Here is a 20626-nt window from a genome sequence, read left to right on the forward strand (position 1 = left end):
TGAACTCTTTCTTGTTTGGAGAGGTGTGGCACAGCTAAAGGACAAGGGGTTAGTTCCCAAGTAAAATCTCCTGGTGGCTCATCTCTGAGGCCCACGAAGCCCATGTCTCCTGAGAACTCTCTCCTAGTTTGACATGTCTGGCTGCTAGGTGCCAGGGGGGTGAAACCAGCAAGGACCTGGGGGTGAAACCAACAAAGACGTGGGTTTGAATCCCAGCTTTGGCCCTCACTAGCACTGTGGCTTCAAGAAAGTTTCGTAATGTCTCCAAGCCTTTGTTTGTTCCTCTTTACATAATGCCTACCTATCTTATGGGTTATTTTAAGGATTTTGAATAATGTATAAAAAGTACTTTCTATGTAGGAGGCCCTCAGATGCTCTGATATCTTAAGGACAGTGAAGTTTTGGAATCTGGGTGATCATCAGAATCACCTGAGAATACAAAAATTATTATTATTAGTTATTATTTTTGGACTTCATGTCTCTGTCTCATCGTTGGTCTAAGTAAATCCTACTTTTATTTATTAACTGAGTTATCTTTAACAATGTAATAAGTACCTTCTAATCCTGCCTGCCGTCCTCCCCTGCAAAAAACCCCTTAGAATCTTGTCAGTAACCTACAGGTAGCACCATGACCCTTCCCATCTAAACCCCGTCCTCTTCTGTTAACCATTAACCTGAATCTTGTGTTCATCATTTCCTTGACTTCCTTTTCTTTTAGTTTTATCATGTCTGTATGTACTCCTGATATTATACACTTAAAACTTTTAGATTTTTTACTTTATCAAAACAGTATTGTGCTGTGGATAGCCTTTTTGGGACTTTTTTTTTTTTTTTACTTAATATTCTAAGGCCTATATTTACTTACCACAGCTCTTTTGCTTTGACTGCTTGCAGTATTCCATTATGAAAATGTATCACAGTTTATTCACCCAATCTTCATCCAGTCTTTTCTAGTGATTTGCATTTGGGTCATTTCCAGGTTTGGCTATTGTGAACACGGCTGCCATGAATATTCTTTTACATATTCTCCATTGCACTTGTGTAGGAGATTCTCTTGGGTATATACCTAGGAACTGAATTGCTGGACAATAGGGCATATGAATATTTGACTTTAGGAGGCAATGCCTAACTGCTTTCCAAAGTGGTTGCTTCCATTCATACTGGAAACAGCAATGTATATGAGAATCTGTGGATCCATATCCTGGGAGCTTTCACAAATAGTTTCTCAGGCTTCATAACCAAGGAGGTTCTGATTCGGTATGTTGGGATGTGTAGAAAGCATGAAAACTGACATTTAAAAAATTACCTCAAGAGATTCAGATGATCCACCAAGCTTGCAAAATACTGCTATTCTAGAGTTTCTAGATTTGGGAATATCTGGGGCTAACTTTGGCTGCTTTAAAATTGAGCATATTGCAGGCACAGATCTAAGCTTTTACTCTTCGACTTGATTTTTAAAAGTCATCCTTAGGGTATATTTAAATACATTTTTGTTAAATTTTCTACCTTTGGTAATAGGTTATATAAAATCCCACAGAATCCATAATATTGTTAATAGAATAAACGGGAGATTAACATTTGAAAACAAAGTTCTGATTTGAGATAATATATTTTCCTGGAAGATAAAGTATTTGCCTCCAGTGGCTGGATTGGTACAATGTGGGAAGGAAGAGCTGGTCTAAGTGCCAAACTTACTGTATATAAGATACTGGCTTCATTCGTCATTTCTTGCTTAAGAAGTAAAAGCATATGTATATATTCCCCATACTGATCATCTTTGGGTCATGTCTCTTGTGTTTGGCAGACCTAGTGGACACAGTCACAGGGCCGAATGAGGAGTTGTTCACACCAATTGTGGGCTCTCCAGTGACACCCCCTGGGATAATGGAGGAAGCACCTAGCACTTCCCCAGCGCTTGCTGATCCTGAGGCATCTTCTGAGAGAACTGCTGCTCCATCCATTAGCTATGTTAATACAGCTGCCTCCTATGGTCTGGACCAACTCGAATCTGAAGGTATCCGTGCTTTGAAGGGGATCTTTTCTGGGACAGATTCAGTGAGTCACTGAGCAACTGTTGTCTTTGAGAAAAGATCCAGGATAAGTATATTCTGTGTGTAGTGTAGATCAGGGGTCAGTAGACCATGGCCCAGCCAAATCCGGCCTGCCGTCTGTTTTTGTATGGCAAGCTAAAATTGGTCTTTACATTTTCAAACGATTGAAAAAAATCAAAAGAAGAATAGTATTTCGTGACATGTAGACGTTTTTATAAAATCCAAATTTCAGTGTTCCTAATTAACAGCCACACTTGTTCATTTGTGTATTGTCTGTGGCTACTTTTGTGCCAGAGCAGCAGAGTTGAGTAGTTGTGACAGAGACTAACTGCCCACAGAGCCTAAAATATTTATGAGATGGCCCTTTACCGAAAAAGCTTGCTGACCCCTGCTCTACATCAGTAGTTCTCAATTACAGTTGAACATTAGAATCACATTGGGGAGCTTTTAAAGGATCCTAATGACCGAGTCCTTCTCCCAGCGATTCTGATTCAGTTGGGATGGAATCTGGCATCAACATTTTTCAAGAGTTGCTTGAGATGATTTCAGTGTGCAGGCTGAATTGAGAAAACTGGTTTAATGGAAAACTTGAGTTTCCCCACCAGATTTTCTTGGGTGGAAGTTTTAATGTGGATTGTATTTTTGTAACACTGCTCTGGTTGTTCATGTTGGGTCATACTCCCTTAATTACGTCTCTGGGTTAGGTGTTCCACTTTTTGGACATAGACAGTCCCCTCACCTGTTAAGGCTGAGAAATTCTTGCCAAATTTTACTTTCCAAGACATTGGCTTTGAGCATGAAAAAAGATGCTTGGAGCACAGCTGCACATCCACAAATGAGAAGTGGGGAAAGATAATGAAAGGTCGTTTAATTAATCAGCATTTTGGCAGGTGAACAGCTCCTGGCTGGATTGCAAAATGCCCAGAGATTTGTAGTGCTGTTTCTTAAACTAATCTGGAAGACAGGTAAGCTTTTGGGCATTAAATTAGCCATGTTGGATTCAGTAAAGACATAGGATGTGCTGTTATTTTATATTTTGTCTACTCTGTAACAGAGAAAGTGGTTCAGCCAGGTTTGCAGCAGGCTGTATTGCAGACTTTCAGGGTAATGCTGGTAGTTTTCTGGCGGAGAAATGTGACATTTTAGGAGGAATGTGAATTCCATGGAGTACTGGTTTAAGAAATGGATCAAAGCGAGCTCAGAGGCCAGCAGCTCTTGCTCTCCACATTAAGATAAAAACTTGGAATGTAGTCTCATATTAGCTGTCTGCTCTCCTTGATGCCATCTGGAAAGACCAGGTTTCCCCAAATTAACCTGAGTTAGAGATGACAGCTTTACCCGGCAGGGCTCATTTACTCAGAGGAAAAAAATTGTGTTTGTGAATAATCCATACTTGTGAAACTGCAATACTTTTCTAAATTTAGTAGATGATGGCAGTTATATTGAGATGTGTGAGAATTTTCTTAACTTGCCTAAGATGTCCTAGACTTTTAGTGCTTTTCTTCTGCATAGCTCAATTCCAGCTTCTTTTTGAGAATATGTTTTGTCAGTTTTGATCTAAGTTATGATCCTTGTCAAGGCTTATGAAAAGACATTTTTGGTTTAAAAATATTCTTTCTGCTATGTTGTTGGGCTTAAGACAAGATTTTGAATGAGCACACCTCTTCTCCTAAATACCAGGGAGTACAATTTATATTTAATTAGTATATGTTAGTAATGTCACAATTAGTTTTATGCTGGTCTAGCTAGTCCTCTTAAAGTAGGAGTGACTACACTTATTTAAATCGATAAATCGATAGATTCCTGGATGTATTGGAGGCCTCCATTTTCGGTGCATGTTTTTCCACTTTGTCCAGGAATATAAGTGCAGCCTGAGGCTTTGACTGGATGAAACGTTTTAATTCTTCCATAGCATTGGACCCAGGGGAAGATAGTTTATTCTTACTTAGAACGAGGTTGTGTGATGTCAAGTTATCTACCTTTCAAGTTTGAATCTTTGTGTCTGATGTGTTGATAAATGTCAGTTCTCCAGAGAATAGGGTATTTGTCTCAGTGAGATATGGACAAGAGACCTGCCCCTTTTAGACACCACACACCCAAGGAGCAAGAACCTTTGTGGAAATTTCTGAATGTTTATTCTTTAAGGGATAGTCAGTTTCCCAGATGAGCCTAAAATTTGTATCTGCGTGGTACCCTGTCTTGTTGTCTCCTTCACGTCTCTACAACATAATGACTAAGGGAGTGTATTAGTTTTCTAGGGCTGCCATAACAAAGTCTCACAAACTGGGTGATTTAAAACAGCAGACATTTGTTCTCTTGCAGTTTTAGAGCCTAGAAGTCTGAAATCAAGTTGTAGGCAGGGCTGCGCTCCCTGCAAAGCCTCTGGGTGAGGATCGTCCCTTGCCTCTTCCAGCTTCTGGTGCCTCAGGCGTTCCTTGGCTTGTGGCAGCATCACTGCAGTCTCTGCCTCCATGTTCACCTCTTCCCTCTTTGTGTCTCTGTGCCCAAATTTCCCTTGTCTTATGAGGACATCAGCCATTGGATTAGGACTCACCCCGATAATTACATCTGAGCTTGATTACATCTGCCGGAACTCTATTTCCGAATAAGGTCAGATTCACAAGTTCTGTGGTTTAGGACTTAAACATATTTTCTGGGGGAACACAATTCAACTCGTAATAGGAGGTCTGCTTCTGAGGAGTTTTCCAGCTGGCTCTGAAGGCAGACTTGCTCTGCCTCTGGAACGCCCACTTGAGAGATGTGCATTGGTAGAGTGGGAGAAGTTTGGTGTGGTTTACATTTCTCAGGCATTGAAGAAAGCCTGCTCCTGTAAGTGCGTACTGCCTTGTGCCTATTTCAGTACGCCTTTTACCTTGTCAGCAAAAATGCAGTTTGATTTTTGAAGGGATAATGGTTTATCTGTCACCTTGCCTGATACACTTTACTTGTCTGTATTTTTTTTTTTTTAGGGAGTAAATGCTTTGAGGATGATAAAAAATGCATTATACTTATCTCAGGCATAACTCTACTAGGGCTGTATTCAGCATCTTTGAAATATAAACATGACAAAGTGTTCTAACTTTTAATTCAAAAATTGGATAATGGCAAAGTACATGTATATGTATACATGTGTATATATATACAGGTACATATATATGTACGTAAACTAATTTTTGTTCTTTTTAAATTAATTTTTATTGGAGTATAGTTGATTAACAGTATTGCATAATCTTATTTTTGGACATGATCTTTGTTTAGGTTGATGTCCTTTTTGGTTGAATATTAATATCTTCCTCTGCTCCAAAACGGCAACTTAAAATTTCTGATTGCTTATGAAAACTTACTTGGAGTTCTTTCATTTGGGTTAACTGTCTTTAAAATATTTTAAATATTTTAATACTAATATCAAATGGACTAAGGCCTTCAATATTTCTTACTGAATGTAATTCTGCTTTCTGAATTTTAGAAGTCCAAATGAAGATGTCTGTTTACTCTAAACAAATCAGACTTATTTCTGCCTTTCCTATATTTCCACAGAAGATGGAAATTCATCTGTGCTGTAAAATTGTAGCAATAATTCTGTAGGGTGGAAGGTTATGGCTTTAACAGTTCAATACTCAGAAAAAAAAATCTACTGTGGGTCTCTTTGTACCAGGTACTAGGTTCCTAAGAATGTGTGAGAGGTAAGAGAACAAAAACGGAGGTGTCTCAGATCTTGTGATTGAGGTGTTGGTAATCCTTCACATCCCCAGCACTTTCTCCCTTAAAGGTTGGAGGTCAATAGATGGGCCTTCCAGCTGTGAGAGGTGGGAAACCACTTGGTGCTCCCCATAGTGCTGACCGGACAGACTTGGGAACAGGGTGAATTTGCTTGGACTCTCTCAAGATGAGCCTGGGTTAATGTATTGCTTTTCTGCAAGAGAAGAAGAAACACCAGTGTCTTTGGTCTGGAGAATGTGAATTCTCCATCTGACTGGTCCTATTTAATGTGTTTCTATAGGCATAATAGACTGAGTGGTGGGGCTGTAAAATCCCAAGCCGTTATACCAGACAACTCGCATTTCCTCATCTGTTTCAAAGTGCCTATTTATTACAGGGTTTATTACAGGGTTATTGACATGCTGGGGAATTACCTTTTTTTTTTTTTTTTTTTTTACATATGACACGTTATATATAAACATATAGCATATTACCTTTTTTAACATATAAAGAGGTTTTTAATTCTTAGTATCCAACAGGAAAGTCATGTTTGATTTTTTTAATATCTTGATTTTTAAAAAATAAGACCAAATATATCATTTGACTTCAATTTTCTCTTTTCTGACCATTTTTTCCTTGTTTTTCGAAGACCATTTTGGATGTCCTTATATTTAGGTTTTGAAAGATTGTATTTTTGACATCTTTTCCCAGCGAGGCAGCACACATGAGGCAGAAAGCTGTCATTTTTCTGTCATTTGTCGTTTAATCTATTTCAGTGACATCAATTTTCCTCACTTCGTGAGTGTGTGTGTGTGCACATCTGTGTGTTTAATTTCATGGATGTTTTTTCCACAGTCCTCTGAGAGCATGTCCTCTATACATTTTCAGCATCTCTTAATTTCGTCTGCTGAAAGACAGTGATATTATCTCTCCTTTATTATCTGGAATTCTCAGTTCTGTCTCTGTTCTAGGATTCTCTCTACAATAACAGGAATTTCAATAGCATAGGAATTTCAGGAGAAAGCCGTGTTTGAAAAGTATGCCTTTGTTCAGATGACTGAGTGACATTTTTTGGCTGTGTGATCTCCTAATTGGTACTGAAAAAAAGGTGCTTAGTTTCTGTCTTTTATTGGTCAATCAGAAATGAATTGGGAAATGCATTCTTTAAGTGGCTTTGTGGAGAAGCCTCAGATATTTTTCTTTAATAGTTCCACTGAGGATTCTTAAGAGCCCATGTAATTTTTATGAGAGAAGTGTTTGCTCTTCAACTGCACTTTAATTCACAAAATCAATTTTTTTTTGGTCTTCCCAATATGCACTCCTTTTCAGAGAATATTTTCTTATTATTTCCTCAATTCTCATATAATGTTTCAACTCAGAAGGCAGCTAGAATGAATGAATGAGAAAGTGTAGTCAAAGATCTCATCTCAAGTCCATGTTTATGAAGCCAAGTTTATGTGACTTACCTTTGGGAGCTACTAGGTGGACATAATATTGAAGATCCAGTAGAGTGTTGTAAATTTGAACTGTCCGCTGTTACTTAATGATACTGTAGTATGAAGTTAAGGATGTTCACTCTAATTTTTACTCTGAGTATGTTAAGAATGGATACAAGTTTTGGCTTTTGTTCTTGAAAATGCTTTGGATTTAATTTTGCCTCAATAACAGAGACAATGATTTCAGTCATTGATTACCCCTTATGGTAAGTCACTTTGTTGGCTTGTCCTGAAATCATCATACTTTCTCTGGCATTTATGATAGGTCTCTGTTCTTAAGTACCTGTATGTTCTGTAGGCTAGTATAGTAAATTACTCAGCTCTCGGAGTGGTCATCACACGTCTGTTGCTAATGCTCACATAGCCAGTGGTATTTCAAAAATATTTAGAATCAGTATTATGATGTATTACCATAAAGCTTTGCAACAAATTCTGCTGTTGAAGAAAGATAACTGACATTCACTCTAAGTTTTCTGGTGTGCTTTCTTATCATAGGGAATTTATTTATTGGTGTAGTCACAATTAAGTAAGCATTGTTATAGAGTCGATTTTTCCCATTTTTTTCCCTGCATCTTTGTTGCCCAGCACCAGAAAGTTACACTGCTTAGTAAAGCTCACTCTTAGACACTTAGGAGATTTTATATAACGGCTCATGATGACAAAAGGATTTAGCTTTGTACATATTCAGTGGTTTTGTTTATTCATTCATTTATGTGTACACTTAGCAAGTATTTGGTCATTCAGATAATAAAAAGAAGTGAGAGTAGATCTTGTGTAAATTTTAGTAGAAGTTATGATAAATACATAAATAACAGACACACAAAGTAGAAGGTGGGAAAGTATCACAAAACAATTACAGAAAAAGGACTGTGAGAGATAGGAGAGAGAACTTAGCCCCAGCTTAGAGAAATAAAAAATTGATATTTATGCTGGGGAGTCTTTTTTTTACTAAATTTATTTATTTAATTTATTTATTTTTGGCTGCATTGGGTCTTCATTGCTGCGCACGGGCTTTCTCTAGTTGCGACGAGCGGGGGCTACTCTTCACTGCGGTGCTTGGGCTTCTCATTGCGGAGGCTTCTCTTGTTGCGAAGCATAGGCTCTAGGTGCGTGGGCTCAGTAGTTGTGGCACGTGGGCTCAGTAGTTGTGGCTCACGGGCTCTAGAGCGCAGGCTCAGTAGTTGTGGTGCACAGGTCTAGTTGCTCCGTGACATGTGGGATCTTCCCAGACCAGGGCTCGAACCCATGTGCCCTACATTGGCAGGCGATTCCTAACCACTGCCCCACCAGGGGAGCCCCTTCTTGGGAGTCGTATGTGTGTGTGTGTTGTTCTTTTGATATTTATAAAAAAATAAGTCATAGGATATCGAAAAGTATGGAAAACATTTTAAAGGTTGGTGAATCATTCTTTAGATATCACACATACCACACCACCATTCAATTATTTTATAGGCATGTGATCAAGCATGTTTCTATAATTTTAGCTTTTTGGTTAGATGAATTCTTTCTTTTTTATTCTTCCAGTTTTATTGGGATATAACTGACATACAGAACTGTGTAAATTTAAGGTGTACAGGATGATGATTTGACTTACATATACCATGAAATGATTACCACAATAAGTTTAGTAAGCATCCATCATCTTACATAGATACAAAATAAAAGAAAAAAATTTTTTTCCTTGTGACGAGAACTCTTGGGATTTACTCTCTTAACAACTTCCATGTATAACATACGGCAGTGCTAATTATATTAATTATATTGTACATTACATCCTTACTACTTACTTATCTTATAACTGGAAGTTTGCATCTTTTGTCAGCCTTCATCCAGTTTTCTATCCTCTGACCCTCCGCCTCTGGTAACCACAAATCTGATCTGTTTTTCTATGAGTTTGTTCATTTCTTTTTGAAGTATAATTGACCGGCTAGGTTAGTTTCTAGTGCACAACATAGGGATTTGATATTTCTATACATTTCAGAATTATCACCATGATTAAGCCTAGTTACTGTACATCACCATGCAAAGATACTACATTATTATTATTTTTTTATAAATTTATTTATTTATTTTTGGCTGCGTTGGGTCTTCGTTGCTGTGCACAGGCTTTCTCTAGTTGTGGCGAGCGGGGGCTACTCTTCGTTACAGTGCACGGGCTTCTCATTGCAGTGGCTTCTCTTGTTGGGGAGCATGGGCTCTTGGTGCGTGGGCTTCAGTAGTTGTGGCACGTGGGCTCAGTAGTGTGGTTTGCGGGCTCTAGAGCACAGGCTCAGTAGTTGTGGTGCACGGACTTAGTTGCTCCGCGGCATGTGGGATCTTCCCAGACCAGGGATCAAACCCGTGTCCCCTGCATTGGCAGGCGGATTCTTAACCACTGTGCTGCCAGGGAAGTCCCACTACATTATTATTGAGGTAAATTATTTCTTAAGAACAGTTTTTAGATGCAGCAACCAGGTGCTCAGCCTCAGGCCAAACAAATATATGATTTATAGGAAACTGTACCAGGTCTCTCTTGAGGGGATTGTTCAGAATCCTAGGCAAAATGATTGGTTCTGAGTGTTTCATCTGGGCTCATACTCCAGGACTGACAATCCCTGTGAGGAGTGGTCCAAGCAGGGCTTTCCATGTGTGGTGGTTTTTGCAGTTGTCAAAGCAAGCATGCAGCTTGCAACTGCACAATAGGATGTGGAGACTTCAAAGACATTTTAGATGTTTGCAGAAAATCAAGGTATTTTAAAAAAAAATAAATTTATTCATTTTATTTATTTATTTTTAGCTGCATTGGGTCTTTGTTGCTGTGTGCAGGCTTTCTCTAGTTGTGGCGAGCGGGGTCTACTCTCCCTTGCATGGGCTTCTCATTGCTGTGGCTTCTCTTGCTGTGGAGCACAGGCTGTAGGCGTGCAGGCTTCAGTAGTTGTGGCATGCGGGCTCAGTAGTTGTGGTGCACGGGCTTAGTTGCTCCGCGGCATGTGGGATCTTCCAGGACCAGGGCTCGAACCCGTGTCTCCTGCATTGGCAGGTGGATTCTTAACCACTGCGCCACCAAGGAAACCCCTCAAGGCATTTTTAAAAGCATGATTTTTCAAACATGATTTTTCAGTATGAGGCTAGACATAACTATCCTTTTACTGGTATAATCATTGAGAATTTTACTGCATCGGAGTACAAATAATTAAAAACCTTAACAATGTATAAAATAATGTAAGAATATTACCAACTGCACTTTATCAGGCTGTGTTCATAACCATGAAATTGTTTTGGCATCAGACTACCTTTTATTATTAAAATGCATACATATTCCCAAAGGAAAAGATTAGAAGAAAAATATAATGCATCAATTTGAATGGCCTTCCAAGATTTTAAAAATGTTCACACTTGGAAATATTAAATTTGTCTTGAAAGATTTACATTGATTCTGCCTACATTTACCTGTGTTTCTTCTTCTTTAGCCATTCTACCTCCTTCTTATTGTTTTTTTAAAAAAATTAATTAATTAATTAATTAATTTTGGCTGTGTTGGGTCTTCGGTGCTGCGCGCGGGCTTTCTCTAGTTGTGGTGAGCAGGGGCTACTCTTTGCTGCAGTGCGCGGCCTTCTCATTGTGGTGGCTTCTCTTGTTGTGGAGCACGGGCTCTAGGCGTGCCGGCTTCAGTAGTTGCGGCACTTGGGCTCAGTAGTTGTGGCTCGAGGGTTGTAGAGCACAGGCTCAGTAGTTGTGGTGCACGGGCTTAGTTGCTCCGTGGCATTTGGGGTCTTCCCGGACCAGGGATCAAACCCGTGTCCCCTGCATTGGCAGGTGAATTCTTAACCACTGTGCCACCAGGGAAGTTCCCTTCTAATTGTTTGATATCTCCAGACAAAATATTCTGTGGAAACTTCTTCTATAAAAACAATATAAAGAGGGACTTCCCTGGCAGTCCAGTGATAAGACTCAGGGCTTCCACAGCAGGGGACACTGTTTGGGGAACTAAGATCCTGCATGCTGCGCAGTGGGGGCCCAACATTGCTCCCTCTGGGTTTTCTCAAGGTATCTGCCTCACGTGCTCTCTGAGGAGCCCTACTTCCTGTTAAAACTCCAGCTCAAGCATAGATGAAAACCCTCTCATTTGTTTCAACTAAAATTAGTAGAAATTTAAAAAATACTTGGCTCCAACCTAACGGAACACGAAGCAAATGAACCAAGAAAATAAAAGAAACAAAATGAATTAGGCTTATGAGGTACACATTTCACTCTGATCGTACCTTAGCTAAGGAGCTTCCAGGGCTCCCAGGCCTCGACTCATTACATGGTCTGGGAAGGTTTTTAATATTCAGTACCCAAAGCTCTGGAACAGTTTTTCAGGCACCTTGCTAGGCTTTCTGGCTTCACAACTCTTGGCTTGTTTCCTGTTCTGAGGATAACTACTTTCTCCTTCCCATCCCTGCCCCCATGTGGAATAGCCAAAACAAAGATGTAAATTTCCTCTAGGGCCCACCACCAAGTAGGGAATCCCCAACTCCACTTACATATTGTCTGTCCTGCTTTCCAGGTTGAAGGACACACCTCCAATCCCTAGGCAACTGACAGCCAGATAACCATCATGATTGACACCATGTACATCCCACTCTTTAGAGGAAATCCCATCTCTGTTAAAAGCCTGTCATGATTCATGTCTGGGCAATATCACATTGTTCTCACTATACAAGAAATATACCTGTATAGAGTCATTCTGTCATAGTCTATACCAAATAATACTCAGTGCTATGCTACTCTATAAACAGAGGGCTATGAAGTTAAAGTGAAAAGAGGACAAGAAGGAGAGACAGAAACCATTCAGCTCAAAGTCGTCTTTCTTTCCTTTTCTTTCTTTCTTTCTTTCTCTCTCTCTCTCCCTTTCTTTCTTTCTTTCTTTTCTTTCTTTCTTTCTTTCTTTCCTTCCTTCCTTCCTTCCTTCCTTCCTTCTTTCTGTTTTATATTAGAGTATAGTTGATTTACAATGTTGTGTTACTTTCAGGTGTACAGCAAAGTGATTCAGTTATACATGTACATATATCCATTCTTTTTCAGACTCTTTTCCCATTTAGGTTATTACAGAATACTGAGTAGAGCTCTCTGTGCTATACAGTAGGTCCTTGTTGGTTATCTATTTTATATATAGAGTGTGTATATGTTAATCCCAAACTCCTAATTTATCCCTGCCCCCCACACCTTTCCCCTTTGGTAACCATAAGTTTGTTTGCTATGTCTATGAGTTTGTTTCTGTTTTGTAAATAAGTTCTTTGTATCATTTTTTAAGATTCCACATATAAGTGATATCATATGATGTTAGTCTTTCTCTGTCTGACTTACTTCACTTAGTATGATAATCTCTAGGTCCATCCATGTTGCTGCAAATGGCATTATTTCATTCCTTTTTTATGTCTGAGTGATATTCCATTGTGTATATATATATATACACACACACACATCACATCTTCTTTATCCATTCCTCTGTCTAGGTTGCTTCCATGTCCTGGCTATTGTAAATAGTGCTGCAGTGAACACTGAAGTGCATGTATCTTTCCGAATTATGGTTTTCTCTGGATATATGCCCAGGAGTGGGGTAGCTGGATCATATAGTAGCTCTATTTTTAGTTTTTTAAGGAACCTCCATACTGTTCTTCATAGTGACTGCACCAATTTACATTCCCACCAACAGTGTAGGAGGGTTTCCTTTTCTCACACCCTCTTTGGCATTTATTATTTGTAGACTTTTTGATGATGGCCGTTCTGACCGGTGTGAGGTGATACCTCATTGTAGTTTTGATTTGCATTTCTCTAATAAGTAGCGACGTTGAGCATCTTTTCATGTGCTTTTTGGTCTTCTGTATATCTCTTCTTTATGAAGCTTCTCAGACCACCCAGCCTGCATTGATGAGTAGTACAGTAAAAAAATAGCTGTGGTTATGGTCTCAAATGGACATGCCTGAGTTTAAGTGTTAGCTTCATCATGAATAAGCACTGTGATATTGACCAAACTATTTAATTTCTTTAGACTTCAATTTTTCCATCTGTGTAAAGCAGAGATATTGGTGTTCCTGTCTCCTATTATGAGGTAAAATGAGAGCTTGTGTATAGTAAATAATGCATGACATAGAGTAAATACATAATAAATATGAACTTTTAATATCATTTATCAATTAAAATTATGTATTGTGATCAAGTACTATTATGTATTAATTGTTATAGTGAAATATTCACATCCTCTGCATGCAACCAATGGGTCAGGGGCCAGGCAGGTAGTGTAAGTGAGCAAAGAGGAAGGTGCCTAAGACAGTAGGGAGTGGTGTGTTTCAGTAGAGAGCACACACTCCCTCTGATCCAGGCAGATCCAGATATGGTTGCCAGGAGGAGAATGTGAGTTCAGTGATGCTAGATCTCAGATTTCTTCTGAGGTAAGCTGAAAATTCCCATTTTTATAGGAAATATTCTGATATTTTAAAATGTCAGAAATCAGTTCTAGTGTTTACCTATCCTATTTCATTTTTATTAGTATCACAACCGAAATGAATCTGTCTTCCCAGCCATTGATCATCAGCTTGTGCTCTTAACTGAATTCTCCGAACCTCTTTAAGGGCAGGGTCAGAGCATTGTGCCCTTGTGTCCCTAGTGTCTGTAGGTACCAGGTGTTGGGCAAGTGATGATCAGCGATGTAGTGGATGGTTTTAGGACCATTATCTTCTTTAATTGATGTATTTTGATTTGACTCGCCCTACTTGTTATTGTTTTAAATCCAGTGCTTATTTTGGGCCTGAAGTTGAGCACTTTTTATGTGAACAAAGCAGTGGCTCCCAACCACCTTCTGCTAGAAATCTATTTCTAGTAGGAATTTGCTTAGATTTCTTGCATCCCACTGTGGGGTTGAACATTATTTCATTTCCTTCTTATTGGAATCCATATTGATACTTGCACTTAGTCAGGTAAGGCAACTCAGTAAACTTAAATGATTCTTTAAACCCACTTTGAGAAGCCAGAGTGAGAGGGAAGGAAGAAAAGGTAAGGGGGGAGGAGGGAGATCCTTCTCTAGAAACGTTATTGGAGTTAATTTGTACAAAGATCATTTCCCCCCGTGGACCACCCCTCTTCCCAGGGTGACAAAAGCACGTAGGCGGATTTTCCTTAAAAAGTTGATATTATACTCATTTGAAGTGAATACATAATATAAATTAATAAAAATTTTATTGGAGTCCTATAAAGGCATTACTACTTACTTTGAGGAGGAAGATAATGAATTAAAGTTCTGTTCAGTTTATTTCTGTTCAATCACCATATATTGAGGGCTTATTTTTTGCAAAGCACAATGCTTGATCCTGGGCACAAAGAAGAATAAGACAGGATCTCTGGTTTCAAGAATATACACACAGGGCTTCCCTGGTGGCGCAGTGGTTGAGAGTCTGCCTGCTGATGCAGGGGACGCGGGTTTGTGCCCCGGTCCGGGAAGATCCCACATGCCGCGGAGCGGCTGGGCCCGTGAGCCATGGCTGCTGAGCCTGTGCGTCCGGAACCTGTGCTCCGCAACGGGAGAGGCCACAACAGTGAGAGGCCCGCATACCGCAAAAAAAAAGAATATACACAGGTATGATAAAACACATTCCCGCTAATTAATACGTAAACCTCATTTTGAATTACTTGAGTCATGTTTTAAAGGGGATATCTACTTTCATAGGTATTTTTTGCAAAATCAATAATCAGCCTAACCAACCCATGATTTATCTTTGGAGTGTATGTGGATTCTTAAACACAAGTTTTGCCTATGTTTGCTTAAAGCAAATATTCCTTTAAGACTACTAAGTTACTGCAGAGAAAGGCTTTATTCTGTATGGCTCAGAATTTATAGATACAATAATAATAAAGCTTTTATGTTTCTCTTTACAGCACCCTTGAGAAATAGAACAATATTGCTGTAGTCTCATTTTCCAAAGGGAAATACATAAGAGTCTGTCATCTGAATCCAAAGTGAGTTGTTTAATGAACAGGAGCTAGACTTGAGAACTTATAATTATTGCTCTAGGGCTCCCTCTATTAAGATAACTCAGTTTAATTTGGGGCAGGATTTATAGAAGATAATGGAGAACACCAATTATATGAGGTCAAGGCTGAAAAGGGATTATGTAATGACCAGTAAATGTGAGGTTAGTTATGTAGACTGATATTTTTAGCTTGCTAACAAGATGTAGGAGATTACATTATCAAGAGCAGAATCCTCTAATTTAAAGAAAGTAATATTAAATTAAACAAAAATTTTATACATCTATCTGAAATGTTGGTTGAATCCAAAATATCTTTCAAGGGGTGTTCGAAGTGTGCAGATTATCTTGTCTCAAGCTTTTAAATTTTCTCACGTATGTACCTTTTGAATATTGTTAAGGATAGAATGGAGGAAGGTTCTAATGATTATATTTACTATTATAGAGTTATTGGGAAGTTTGAACGTTAGTAAAATGTTTTCAAGAAATTTTTATAGATTAATATAGGAGGTTTTAAAAAATCACTGTGAGGAGATTTTGAAAAGAGAGAATTAAAGAAACAAATGTTTAAAGCAGAATATTTAATAAACAATAACATTTGAGATTTTATCTAATTTAAAAATGCACCCCAGATTACAGATGCTCTTATGAGTGTTTGAAATTTGGAATTTGAAAATGGTGTTTGAAAAGCCAATAAGCACTCTCACTCAACTTATTGGACAAATGTAGATGATATGGATGCTTTTGGAAGGCTCATTGTTTGGATTTCAGCTTCTGATGAAGACTCTGACAGACCCAATGATAGCGAAATGCCTAGATCTCGGGTGAAACACATGCTTTAGTACATTAATGAAATTGCAAGCAGTCAGAAAAAATCTCCAAAGACTGTACTTTTTAGCTCAATCCATCCCAAAGTGAGCTGAAACTCAACAAGTGAGCTGTAAGGAGAAAGCAAGTTGGAAAGGTAAAGGCACTCTAGGACAGTAGTAATATTAGGAGTCTACATTTGGACTTGTAGCAAGAAGAGGGACCCAGATTGAAATTTCCACATTAAGTCTGTATCTTTAAAAGGGGAATAAAGTAGTTCCAGGTTTATATCACACCCTGACTCCCTACAAAAGCAGATGTAAATGCTCTCTGGAAAAGAGCATGCCCAATTGAGATGCATAGTTTACCCACAGATTAAAATCAGGCAAATATGGTCTCATAATAAAAGGTCAATAAACTAACAAGAAAACAAACAGCCGTGATTGAGAGTCAGCAGAAAAGTCAGACAGTTGATTGGCATACTCCTTATCCAGGACCTTAGATACTAAAATGATCAGAGTAGAATATAAAATAACCATGGCATAAAAGGTTGAAGGAAAGAAAAGATGAAATCACAAAAATGAGCAAGTAATAAGAAACTAACAAAAATGACCCAGCAGATCTTTTAAAAGAACCAAATAGGGCTTCCCTCGTGTCGCAGTGGTTAAGAATCCGCCTGCCAATGCAGGGCACATGGGTTTGAGCCCTGGTCCGGGAAGATCCCACATGCCGCGGAGCAACTAAGCCCATGTGTCACAACTACTGAAGCACGCGCTCCGCAACGAGAGAAGAAACAGCAACGAGAAGCCCGCGCACCACAACGAAGAGTAGCCCCCTCTCACCACAACTAGAGAAAGCCTGTGGGCAGCAACGAAGACCCAATGCAGCCAAAAATGAAGAAAAAAAAAAAAAGGAACCAGATAAAGCATTTACAAATAAAAATAGAATTGTTGGGGAAAAACCTTTGATAATTAAATGGTTAAATATGCAATAAGAGAGAGTTAGTGAACAGGAAGATCAGTTTGAAGACATTATAGAGAGTGTAGCACCAAGAGACAGCAAATGAGACAACAAGAAGGAAAAGAATAGAAAAAGTGGGAACGAATATAGGAACAAATTCAAATATATCAATAATGACAGTAAATACAAGGGAACCAAATATGGTGTTAGCTCTGGGATTTTTATAGATGTCCTCTTTCAGGTTGAGAAAGTTTCAACCTTTTTCTAGTTTGCTGAAACTTTTTCGTTTTGTTTTGTTTTTTGGTCGTTAATGGATATTGGATTTTGTCAAATGGTTTTTCCGAATCTGTGTTTCGGAATTGAGATGATGATATGGTTTTTCTGTTAATATGGTGAATTATACTAATTGATTTTTTTATTGTTGGCATATAGTTGCTTTACACTATACTGATTGATTTTTTTTTTTTTTTTTTGGTACGCGGGCCTCTCACTGTTGTGGCCTCTCCCGTTGTGGAGCACAGGCTCCGGACACGCAGGCTCAGCGGCCATGGCTCACGGGCCCAGCCGCTCCGTGGCATGTGGGATCTTCCCGGACCAGGGCACAAACCCGTGTCCCCTGCATCGGCAGGCGGACTCTCAACCACTGCGCCACCAGGGAAGCCCTGACGCATCATTTTATACACACTAGATTGAAAAGAAAAAGTTTGACAGTAGCAAAGGTTGGTGAGGATATGGAGCTAAGGAAATATATCTAGACATCATTTAGCATGTTGAACACCTCTCTTCCTTTTGACCGAGCGAGTCCACTTTTAGGAATATGCCTTAGAGAAACCAGTGAATAGATCCACTAGAGATCATATATGAATGTTCATAACAGTACTATGCATAAGAGCAAAAAAGTTGGCAACGACTAAATAACCCAAAAGTTTATTCACATGAAGCTAAATAAATGAATTGTGACATGCTTACAAAATGGAATACCATAAATTGGTGAAATTAACAAACCAGTGTTTCGTTAGATGTGTGAAACCTAAAGTCATAATTTTGAGTGGAAAAAAACGTCCCAGAATATAACATTCAGTAATTTTTTCCCCATTACATCCTTCTAATTGAAGTATAGTTGATTTACAATGTTTCAGCTGTACAGCAAAGTGATTCATCGTTCAGTAATTTTTTATGGCGTTCAGGGGAAGTAGGTGGTTAAGATGATAGAGGAATATGCGAATAGATGCCACAGTAGTAATATTCCAGTTCTTTAGCTGAATGATGAGTTCTCTGGAGGTGATTTCATTATTATGCTTAATAACAGAAATATTATATACATATTGTCTTGTATATATCTAATATTACATGATAAAAATGTAGAAACAGTTGGCAGAAATATTTAAGATTTAAGAAATGTAATGAAATTTAACATTGTGAGTTGCTGAATTTTTTGGTCATTATTTCAGTAGTTTCTGGGGTTTCTCAATCCCTTTCAATCTCAGGGAGCCATCTGCTGGAGAATTGCTTCATCTCCTCAAAACAAGTTTAATTTTTTTTTTCCTCTGGCCTTTAAGTTTTGCATCCCATTTGAAGCCAAAGTTAAAAATAAATCTGGAAAATTAAGGCAGTACCAGCCCTAGTACTTCAGTCGCTCTTTATGTGTGGAAACCATTTCGCTACAGTGGCTCTTGATTATATCGTATAGGGGTTTCCAGGAAAACACTTGCTAACAAGTGTTTCTTCTTTTAAAAGTCTGCCACTTGGATGTGCCACAGCCATTCCATTTACAGGGGAAATGAGAGAAAGACTCATGCTTAGCCTCTTCCCAGAGAATTCACCCTGTTTCTTTTCATGGTATCCTTCCTCTTTTTCACGTGTCCTAATTTGTGTACCTTAGATTTAATTTTAAACTTCGTAAAGGAAAGAAAAAGAGAGGTTTGACCCTGAAACCTAATGAATAAATAGGCAAAGACAAGGATTCAAATTCATCATTGCTATTCTAAAGAGACAGAAAGTACAGGCAGGAGCCTATTCTCCCTATAAGTCAAGGATAGAGGTCATGTTGGGGAACAAGTGTTACAGGTGGGGTCCTTCCTACTCATACTGTTGGGATGGCGTATTCTCAACCAAGGGTTCCCCTTGGATTCATTAGCAATACTCTAGGAATGCTAGCTATGTCTCTATCTTCTGGAAATCTTAAAATGTCTAAACTGTGATAAAAATGGATTGAGAGAAACTGAGCATCTTTGGTGGGAACTGCCTCTTAAATGGTAACTGGACTTTGTAGCAGAACCAGATTACTCGGGCCCAGAAAACAGGGCAAACTTTCTCCCATATCTTCTATTGATTTTGTTGGGAAGATCATGGCCCTGGTCCAGAACAAAATGAAAACTCTTGGTTTTGGTAACCTTAGGCGGAAATGTTTGCAGTAAATAAAGAAAACAGGCCTGACCTAGAGAGTCAAAATTTGGGGTTTAACAAACCCATCTGAGGCTCTGCTGTGATATTTGAGCACCCGAGGCGGTTATATCACCAGCGAAGTAGGCTGTAAGTAATACAGAGCTTATAAAACTTGCTCTCCTTAGCCAACTGTGTACATTTGGAGAATAATGCCTGCAAAGCATTTTGACTTCTTCAGAAGAAAAGCCCCATGTAAGTACAAGGTACTGTTATGGGTTATGAAACAGCTGTGAAGAGATTCTGTCAGAGTGGCCAGACACATGAAATTGGCTTAGAGATGGTACTGTCTAGACATATTTTTTTTTTCTTCCTGCCACTTGCAACAGGCCATTTCTCAGTTTGAGCTGTTGCCACACTGCTTAATATGATCAAGCATCTCTTGGCCATGTGGCACGTAACCTGGCATCTCTATTTAATGTTTTACAGTTTTAATTTTAACTGTTTCAGTTCACCTCAAGCCCATCAATCAGAAATCAAACCATGTTCTAGACCCTGTTGCAGGCTGAGCTGCCTAATGTCCAAACACCTGTGTAGGCACTTTGGCTGACACCTAAGTCAGTTTTCTCACTATTGTTAGGTGTCAGAATTCTTGACATTGGACATGCTAGCCAGTGACTTGATCTTGGTAAGTGTACTACGGAAAAATCCGTTAACTCCATGGCAAGTAGCTTTAGTCATTGCCTGACTGTGCATCCTGAATTCAGTGGGATGCCTTGAGCAGATGCTGGTTCAGCACAAGTGACCAGGGAATTTTATGTAATCCGTGTCAGGTGTTTGGGAGTGAGAGCAGTGCGAAGTGGTGGGAGGATTTTGCCTCTCACCGGAGGTGGTTACTCGGAAACCATCATGACTGCCCCTTTGATTGCTGTTAGCATCAGCGTTATTGTTTGGTTTTATGAAGTAATCGGTGTCCAGTCAACCTGGGAAAAAGAAGCATCAGTTACGAGGATGCACTTTCCATTCCAGGGGACATGACTAGAAGAAACTTCTTAGGCTGAACTCTCTGAACCTTCCCTTCCTGGGTTGCAGTGTTCTTTAGGGATTCTCAGGACAAATATAACTTCAGTCTCCAGATGTTGATATATGAGGTGTATCTGTTATAAATGGTAAACCAAGAGCATTTTTAAAGGTTCATTTTTTCTTTTTCTGTGCTTTTTTTTTTTTTTTTTTTTTTTTTTTTTTT

General features: G+C 38.9%; 1 protein-coding gene across 1 annotated transcript in view; it reads left to right on the forward strand.

Annotated features, from left to right (window-relative positions):
• ARMH4 (armadillo like helical domain containing 4) overlaps positions 1–20626 on the forward strand; it is a 130806-nt gene that overhangs the window by 10291 nt on the left and 99889 nt on the right. The window contains 3 exon segments of the mRNA XM_007466051.1: positions 1805–2014; positions 2895–2913; positions 17044–17078. Coding sequence (XP_007466113.1) covers positions 1805–2014; positions 2895–2913; positions 17044–17078 — 264 coding nt within the window.

Source organism: Lipotes vexillifer, unplaced genomic scaffold, assembly GCF_000442215.2.
Source record: "Lipotes vexillifer unplaced genomic scaffold, Lipotes_vexillifer_v1.1 scaffold25, whole genome shotgun sequence".
In the NCBI taxonomy this organism is placed as follows: domain Eukaryota; kingdom Metazoa; phylum Chordata; class Mammalia; order Artiodactyla; family Lipotidae; genus Lipotes; species Lipotes vexillifer.